Source organism: Myotis brandtii, unplaced genomic scaffold, assembly GCF_000412655.1.
Source record: "Myotis brandtii unplaced genomic scaffold, ASM41265v1 scaffold182, whole genome shotgun sequence".
Lineage (NCBI taxonomy): Eukaryota > Metazoa > Chordata > Mammalia > Chiroptera > Vespertilionidae > Myotis > Myotis brandtii.
Window position 1 is genome coordinate 2,560,226 of NW_005356751.1, and position 8,809 is coordinate 2,569,034.

At 36.7% G+C, this 8,809-nt stretch overlaps 1 protein-coding gene and 1 long non-coding RNA gene across 3 annotated transcripts in view; both read left to right on the top strand.

Moving 5' to 3' along the window:
• The window catches only part of LOC106725710, a 4,392-nt gene extending 2,173 nt beyond the window's left edge, over positions 1-2,219 (top strand). The window contains exons 2-3 of the long non-coding RNA XR_001361635.1: positions 1,479-1,542; positions 2,200-2,219. This is a non-coding gene — a long non-coding RNA (uncharacterized LOC106725710). The remainder of the gene's footprint in view (positions 1-1,478; positions 1,543-2,199) is intronic.
• Positions 1-8,809, top strand: part of TRPM7 (transient receptor potential cation channel, subfamily M, member 7) — a 128,610-nt gene that overhangs the window by 34,578 nt on the left and 85,223 nt on the right. For both annotated transcript variants that reach the window (XR_001361634.1, XM_005863943.2), the window contains exons 6-10: positions 2,270-2,394; positions 3,234-3,405; positions 4,906-5,080; positions 7,202-7,325; positions 8,279-8,351. Coding sequence is in view for 1 of the 2 variants with exons in the window: in XM_005863943.2 (XP_005864005.1) it covers positions 2,270-2,394; positions 3,234-3,405; positions 4,906-5,080; positions 7,202-7,325; positions 8,279-8,351 (669 nt within the window). In the remaining variant the exon portion in view is untranslated. The remainder of the gene's footprint in view (positions 1-2,269; positions 2,395-3,233; positions 3,406-4,905; positions 5,081-7,201; positions 7,326-8,278; positions 8,352-8,809) is intronic.

The following is an 8,809-nucleotide window of genomic DNA, read 5'->3' on the forward strand; positions in this document are numbered from 1 at the left end:
CCCGAGTTTGGGGGGGGGGGGGGGGGGGGGGGGGGGGCCCCCCCCCCCCCAGTGCACGGATTTCATGCACCGGGCCCCTAGTCATCAATAAATGAACAAACAAGTGTTGTGAGGATGTGGAAGAAAGGGAACCATTATGCATTGTTGATGGGAATGCAGGTTGATCCAGAAATTCCATTTCTAGGTTTATATCCGAAGAAACCCTAATTCGAAAGAATACGTGCATTCCTATGTTCATTGCAGTGATATTTTCAATAGCCAAGATATGGAAGCAACCCAAGTGCCTATCAGTAGATTAGTGGATAAAATAGATGTGGTACATACATACAGTGAAATATTACTCGGCCATAAAAAATGAAATGTTACCATTTGCAACAGCATGTATGGACTCCAGAGGGTAAAGTGAAATAGATCAGTCAGAGAAAGACAATACCATATGATTTCACTTATATGTGGGAATCTAAAGAACAATATAAATGAAGAAACAAAACAGAAACAGATTCATAGATACAGGGAATAGAGTGATGGTTGCCATAGGGGAGGTGGGTTTATGGGGCTGGGTGATAAAGGTGAAGTGAGTAAGAAGTACAGTTTGGTAGTTACAAAATAGTCATGGGGATGTAAAGTACAGCATAGGAAATACAGTCACTAATACTGTAACTATGTATGGTGCCAGATAGGTACTGAAAATATCAGGTGGAGCACTTTGTAAAGTGTATGCTTAATCATTATGCTGTACACTTGAAACTAGTACAACATAATATGATGTAAACTGTTATTGGAAAAAAAAAAAAGAATAACTTTATAGTTCCCTTGGCTTTGACTCTGTGCTAGAGCAATGTCTGTTCTTTTCCTCTGCATTGAAAGGACTGTTTATCCTTTTAAATGTATTCATAAAGTCAGCACATTATAAAAAAAAAAGAATAAAACCTATGTTGAACCCATACAAATGTATAATAAGATTATAAGTGCTATGCAGACACATGAAATATATTGTAGAGATGAGGGGGATGGTGGAGAGGGCTTCACTAATAAAGTGACATTTGAGTAGAGATGGAAGGAAATGAAGGAGTAAGATAAGAGTAATGTGGAGTACAGCATTTAAAGAAGAAAAAGCTAGTGTGTTGGGAGAATAGTAATAAGGGGTCATTCAGTATAGCTGGAGTGGAAGGAGCAAGTAGTACTAGGTGATAAGATCAGAAAGTTGTGGGTGTGTGGTGGTGGTAAGGATTGGGTAGCATGGTGAATACCAGGGACAATAGGAAGATCTTTATAGCAGGCCTTGTAATCCATTTTAATCACTTGTGACTTTTTCTCTGAATGAGAAGGGTTGGTTTTAAGCAGAGTTGACAAGAGCAAAGATCACTTATATGATATTTTGAAAGTAGACTGTAAATACCACAATGCCAAATGCCATAACAAAATACCACAAGATTAGGGTAGCTTGAACAAAAATTTATTTTCTCATATTTCTCTAGGTCCAAGATCAAGATGTTAGCAGGTTTTGTTCCTTCCGAGGCCTTTCTTCTTGGCATTCAGATGGTGACCTTTTCATTGTGTCCTCTCGTAGCCTTTCCTCTGTGCATGTGCGTCCATGGTGCCTCTTTTTGTGTCTCTTTTTTCCTGTAAGGACACCTGTCAGGTTGGATTTGGACCCACCCTAACCACTTCATTTTGATGTAATAACCTCTCTAAGGGACCTATTTCCAAATACAGTCATATTTTTAGGTACTAGGATTAGGAATTTTGGGGAGGATGCAATTAAGTTCATAACAAATCATAATGAGGACTTATGTGGTCTTTTGAATTGTCTTTTCTATTCTCCCAGGTTTTGATTCATTAGAAAACTTTTGTAATTATTTGGGGGGTGTGTGTGTGTGTGTGTGTGTGTGTGTGTGTGTGTGTGTGTGTGTTGGTGTGTGTGTGTTGCTTATAGTCCTAAGCCATACTTTTTGTTTTTTGAGATGGTGTGTAGAGCAATAACAAAAAACGATAGTTACTTACATTGAGGAATCTAAGAGAGAAGTAAGCATAAGAACATGGTAAAAGTTTTATGTGTTTTAGGCAGTTGTAGTGATCCGAAATTGTAGTTTTTTTTCTCTTTGGTCCTTGAGTTTTCTTTGTAAGTTTGTTTTTTTGACCTTGTTGCCTTTTGTCTTGTATGTGTTAAGAAAAATATCACAAATTGTAATGTTACAGATGGAGCACACGATTGTTCTGAACACAATGAAGACTTTTAGATAAAGTGAATTCTATTTTGTATGAACAGGTGTGGCCAAACATGTTGGTGATGCCCTCAAAGAACATGCTTCCAGATCATCTCGGAAGATTTGCACTATTGGAATAGCTCCATGGGGAGTGATTGAAAACAGAAATGATCTTGTTGGGAGAGATGTAAGAATGATTTTTAAATTTCTTGTATTTGAACTTACTTGTAAGCAAAATTAAAACAAGGATCTTTTAATCAACTAAAAATATTCTTGAACATACAATACTTTTCAAATTACTTTTTTAAAAGTATTTTTCTAAGGTTTCCTTCTGATCATTTTGAATATACAGTCATAGATGCAAGTAATTATCATTAGAGTGTTAGTAGATTTTGGTTTCTGCCTTTTTAAGATAATTATTTCACACTTTTTCCATTTCATGCCAGTCTTTGTAATTAAATTTTTAATGATTGCATAACATTAAGAATTAATTTATTGTTACTATGAATAGTAATCAAATGCTTTGAATAGGTTAAAGATGTGAATTGGCTATGTTTATCAAGAGACTATCAAAAAGGAATGACTAATTTATAATGATCCCCTTTAAGTGCAATTAAATTTCTAATATCAATTTTAAAGATCCTATTTATGGCTAGAAAAATAGCAATATGACTTTTGATTGCTTTTATTTAGTGTGCTTTATGTATTACTCTTTATTCACCAATAAACTAATCATGTTTTTTTCACATTATTTACTTATATGCTGCTGCTTCCTTTGCATGTGATAATGAAATATATTCTGCAATAAGAAACAAAATTTAGTTGTATCATTCAACCAATTACTGATTAATCTTTGGCTGCTTAAAAGCTAGTGCTTTCTATGTATTCTCTGATACTTTCTATTTGTTGCCATAGGTAAATGGAATTTTACCTTACTTTCCTTTATAGATGATTTCAGTTTATTTTTACTTTACATTATGTTATATTTAATCTTTCCCACTAACTCCTATATTTGATATTGTTTAGGTGGTTGCTCCTTATCAAACCTTATTGAACCCTCTGAGCAAATTGAATGTTCTGAATAATCTACATTCCCATTTCATATTGGTGGATGATGGCACTGTTGGAAAGTATGGGGCAGAAGTCAGGCTGAGAAGAGAACTTGAAAAAACTGTTAATCAGCAAAGAATTCATGCTAGTAAGGGAATTTATAAATTCATTATTGAAATTATAAATTCGTTGTTGAAATTATTCTGGGCTATATTAATTGCCAGCAACATTCTTAAAAGATAGAATGTTCTTTGAAGTACTGGTTTTATTATGTAGCAAGATAGCATGTGAAACAACCAAGGATGACTGACCTTAGATAAATAAGGTGACCTAGGAAAAGAAGCCTGAGGCCAAATATCTGAGGGTACTCAGATATTGAGGTCGAAGCCACAAAGGTCCATTGGATGCTCTGTTGCCATTATAATCCTATTGTAGCCCAAAGAATTCAGAAATAATCTTAATGTGTGATATATTCTAATGCATGACTTTGAAATTCAAGATGAAGAGTAAAAAGGAAAATATGCTTTATTGTAAAGTAAGAATAACCTTGCTTAAAGTTTTTAACATGAGTAAGTATCACTTTTTGGTAGGTGTGTCTTAGAGTTGGTATTCTTAATACTGGTCTTCCTTTTCAACCATAGTCAAACTTTCTGGTTCCCTCAACATCTAGATTTTTATTTCAAAAAGGAGAAATTGTGTAATCTTAGGAAACCAAGAAGGTGAGCTCTATGACAAAGGGAAATAGAAATTCAAAATTATAGAACATTGTATTCAAATTATGATGGAGTCTTAGCATCTCTTTTTAAAATTACGAATGTTGCCCTAACCGGTTTGACTCAGTGGATAGAGCGTCAGCCTGCGGACTGAAGGGTCCCAGGTTCGATTCCAGTCAAGGGCATGTACCTTGGTTGCGGGCACATCCCCACTGGGGGGCGTGCAGGAGGCACACTGACCGATGTCTCTCTCATCGATGTTTCTAACTCTCTATCCCTCTCCCTTCTTCTCTGTAAAAAATCAATAAAATATATTTAAAAAAAATAAATAAAATTACGAATGTTTTAATCCTATAATTACGTATATTTTGAATTCTCTCGCTGCATTGCAGGTTATTAAAAACAAAAATTGACATTCTTTAATAAATTTATTTGTTACTCTTGTAGAGTTCTTGTATTTTATTAACCAGTTCCCTTTATGTAACCCTAATTCTGTTGTTAATGTTAATGTCTCAATTATTTGGAATCAGAAATACACGTTTTAATAATAAATAAAACAGACATATATTAGAAATTCAACTAGAAGCAAACTCTAAAACAAATTAATGTTACACATTTCTTACCAAGAGTTGTTAGTGAAATATACAAAATATTTTTACTTATCAGAAAATACATAAATTCTAGTGTATGTCTAATTATATATTGGATTTTCTAATTTTGTCAATTAAAACAGACTTTAAGTCAATGAAAAAGTAACTTATTCAGTATTTAATTTATGCCAGACTAGTATCATGTTAAATGCTTCAAATGAAGTCAACACTGTATTGAAAGAAATTATATTGGCCTTTTATTTTTATTTTGTTTTTGATGAATAAAAAATAAGATTAAATTACTAATTTTGCCTAATATCTTAACGAATCTTTTTCTTTTTTTAGGAATTGGTCAAGGTGTCCCTGTGGTGGCACTTATTTTTGAAGGTGGGCCAAATGTTATCCTCACAGTTTTAGAATACCTTCAGGAAAGTCCTCCTGTACCAGTTGTCATATGTGAGGGAACAGGCAGAGCTGCAGATCTACTAGCGTATATTCATAAACAAACGGAAGAAGGAGGGTAAGTTTATGATTAAATCAAGTTGTTGTTTTTTTTTAAAGATATTTTTATTGATTTCAAAGAGGAAGAGAGAGATAGAAACATAAATGATGAGAGAGAATCAACTGGCTGCCTCCTGCATGGCTCCCACTAGGGATCGAGCCTGCAACCCAGGCATGTGCTCTTGACCGGAATCGAACCTGGAACCCTTCAGTCCGCAGACCGACACTCTGTCCACCGAGCCAACTGGCCAGGGCAACAATAAGTTTTTAATTTTTTCTCCAGTTGCTGTTCAGATTGAGCTTTGGCCAGGGCAACAATAAGTTTTTAATAACTATGTAAAGAGGCTTGTGGTGTTTTAGAATATTAGATTCATTTCAGTATGTTATGAACATGAAAATTTGAAGTTTAATATGATACCTTGCTAAGGCTTGAGGGAATAGTTTGACACATTATTGGAATGAGTTAAAATACATGAATCTTTATAAAGGACAATTTTGCAAGATCTGTCAGATATACAGAGGCACATATTTTTGACCCAGTAGTTCCATTTCTGGCAATTATTTTTGCAGATGTACTTGTACATATATGAATAACACATGTATAAAGTCACTTATTACGGCATTGTTTGTAATAGTAAAAGATTGCAACAAAATAGAACATATATCAAAGGGACTAGGTAAATTATGGTCTGTCTGCACAATGGAATTGTTTGTAACTGAGTAAGATTGTCATCTGTGTACTAGATTTGGGAAGATTACTAAAATATATATGCAGAATAAGGAAAATGCAGAGTAGCATGTATATTGTGCTATACCTTTTATGTAGGAAGGAAAGAGAGGATAATTATTTGTATATATAGAAAGAGATCCTGGAAAGCTATTCACACTAATAGTGTTCCTTTTCAGCAGTTGAGGTGAAACTGGGCAGATGGAAGACAGTGGGAAGGAGGCTTTCATTATGAATTTTCACATTTTTATGTTTAGAGTGTTTTATATTATACTAGAGGCCTGGTGCACAAATTCACCCAGCCCTGATCGGGGCCTGCCAGCCGGGGGCAAGAACCACAGGAGATTGGCCGGCTGGCTGTGGGGAGGGACTGGGGGAGGTTGGCCGGCTGCGGTAGGTTGGTTGTGGGAGTGCACTGACCATCAGGGGACAGCTCCTGCATTGAGCATCTGCCCCCTGGTGGTCAGTGTGAGTAATAGTGACTGGTCAGCTGGTAGTTCTGGTCGTTCAGTCGTAAGGGTTGCTTAGGCTATTATATATATATATATAGATTTTTGAGCCATGTAAATATAATACTTACTGAGAAAAAAATAAAAATGTGCATGAGCTTGTGTTTAAGACATTTTGGTGAAATACTACTTTACATACCACAGTATCTTAAAACAATTCTATATAATAAAGCGGTAATATGCAAATTAACCCTCATGCCCTCACAAGATGGCTGCCTGCGACCAGGCTGGCAGGGGGGTTAGTGAGGGAAGACCAAACGACTGAACAAGCAGGCTGCGTGGGGCAACCAGGCCAGCAGGGGGGTTAGTGAGGGACGACCAAACAACTGAACAGCAGGCTGTGTGGGGCGACCAGACCAGGCCGGCAAGGGGGGGCAGTTGGGGGCAACCAGGCCAGCAGGGGGACAGTTGGGGGTGACCAGGCCCGCACGCAGAGGCAGTGAGGGTACGCAGAGGCAGGCAGGCATCGGTCCAGGATTGTGAGAGGGATGTCCGACTGCCGGTTTAGGTGGGCCTAAACTGGCAGTTGGACATCCCCCAAGGGGTCCTAGATTGGAGAGGGTACAGGCTGGGCTTAGGGGACCCATCCCCCGTGCACGAATTTCATGCACCGGGCCTCTAGTCTTTATATAATACCTTATAGAATATGAGTACTAATATTGAAACACATACCTTGTAGAAAACTTCAAAATAATTCAAAGAGAAAAATCATTCCATTCCATTTCCCCCTTTATGACTTATAGTGGGAGTCTCATGAAGGATAAAATTTCACCAAGGGTCAAGTACTTAATATTAATACAGTAGCTTTAAAAGTCTTGCATAGATCCACCTGTATTTCATATTAGATTCTACAAATAATGAAAATTTAAATCAGTGAATTAAGTTATGCTTCCTCTTACTCTAGGAATCTTCCTGATGCAGCAGAACCCGATATTATTTCAACCATCAAAAAAACATTTAACTTCGGCCAGAGTGAAGCAGTTCATTTATTTCAAACATTGATGGAGTGCATGAAAAGAAAGGAGCTTGTAAGTAGATTTTAGCAGAATAAGCCTTTTAATTCAAAGAACATTGCAAATTGGTGAGAAACTTGTTTTTCATTTGCATTTTAAGATTTTAAATTTTATTTAACCATGTTAAAGGTATCATTTTTTGTTGTTTAAGCTGAAAGATACAGAAGGACTCTTACAGCTTTTATATGGTATTGAGGCATATATTTGCACTTCTATTTTAGGAAAAATTTCATAACTAGGCCTCAACAGATTTTTATCTAGAGATAAGGAAGCATACTAAAGAATTGTTAATGGCATATCTAAAATATATTTAGAAACAAAAAAATTAAACTATTTTACTCTGAGTGCTCAAATTAAATTAAAGATTAGTGCTGCTTACTTTTAGTAATCTAAACATGGGCTTCTGTTCATAGAGAAAATTTTTATCAACTCTGAGTAGTAGATGATTTGCTGTTTTCTTCCATATGTTTTTTTTCTCTATAATTGGAAATGAAGTTAGTTGAAAATTTTGTAAAATGGTCTTTCTCTTTATGAAAGATGTTATTACATTAAAATGTCTAGAATGGTGTTACATTGCAATTTATTTAAAGAAACTTCCAGTTAAAAAAACATTTCTCATCAAAGACACATATAATTGTTTGGATTAAGTAAATGTTCATTCTGTAGAAGAAATGGCAGGATTTTCCCATGAGTTTCCCAGTCCATAAGTTGCTTATTTTAGTGAAAGACATAAGATAGATGAAAAACTGAATGTAATGTGAAATCAAACATTTTTAATTTACTTGCCATTTTACTTGGTAAATGATGCAAAGTCTTAATTTCATGTTTTTTGGTTCCTTATTTTTGACCAAAAAATAATACACATTCCAAAACTATCTCGTGTAGTTTGACATTACTTTTTTATGTCTTATGCCTTAGTTTTTGAAACGTAAAGGCATAATATTATTAATTAATTAATCCTTATATAGATCACTGTTTTTCACATTGGATCAGATGAACATCAAGATATAGATGTAGCGATACTTACTGCACTGCTTAAAGGTAAGATTTAAATATTTTTTATTTATTTACTAGAGCCCGGTTCATGAAATTCATGCATGGGGTGGGGGGTCCCATCAGCCCAGCCTGCACCCTCTCCAATCTGGGACTCCTTGGGGGATGTCCAACTGCCAGTTTAGGCCCATCCGTCTCATAATTCGGGACCATTGATTCCTAACTGCCCACCTGCCTGCCTGCCTGATCGCCCCTGTTGATTCCTAACTGCCCACCTGCCTGCTAGCCTGGTTGCCCCCAACTCCTCCCCGCCTCCGCCAACCTGGTTGCCTCCAAATGCCCCCCTCCCCTGCCGGCCTTGTTGACCCTAACTGCCCCCCTCCTACCAGCATGGTCGCCCCTTACTGCCCCCTCTGCCAGCCTGGTCACCCCTTACTGCCCCCCTGACGGCCTGGTCACCCCCAACTACCACCCCCCCACCCCCCCACCACCCCACCGGCCTAGTC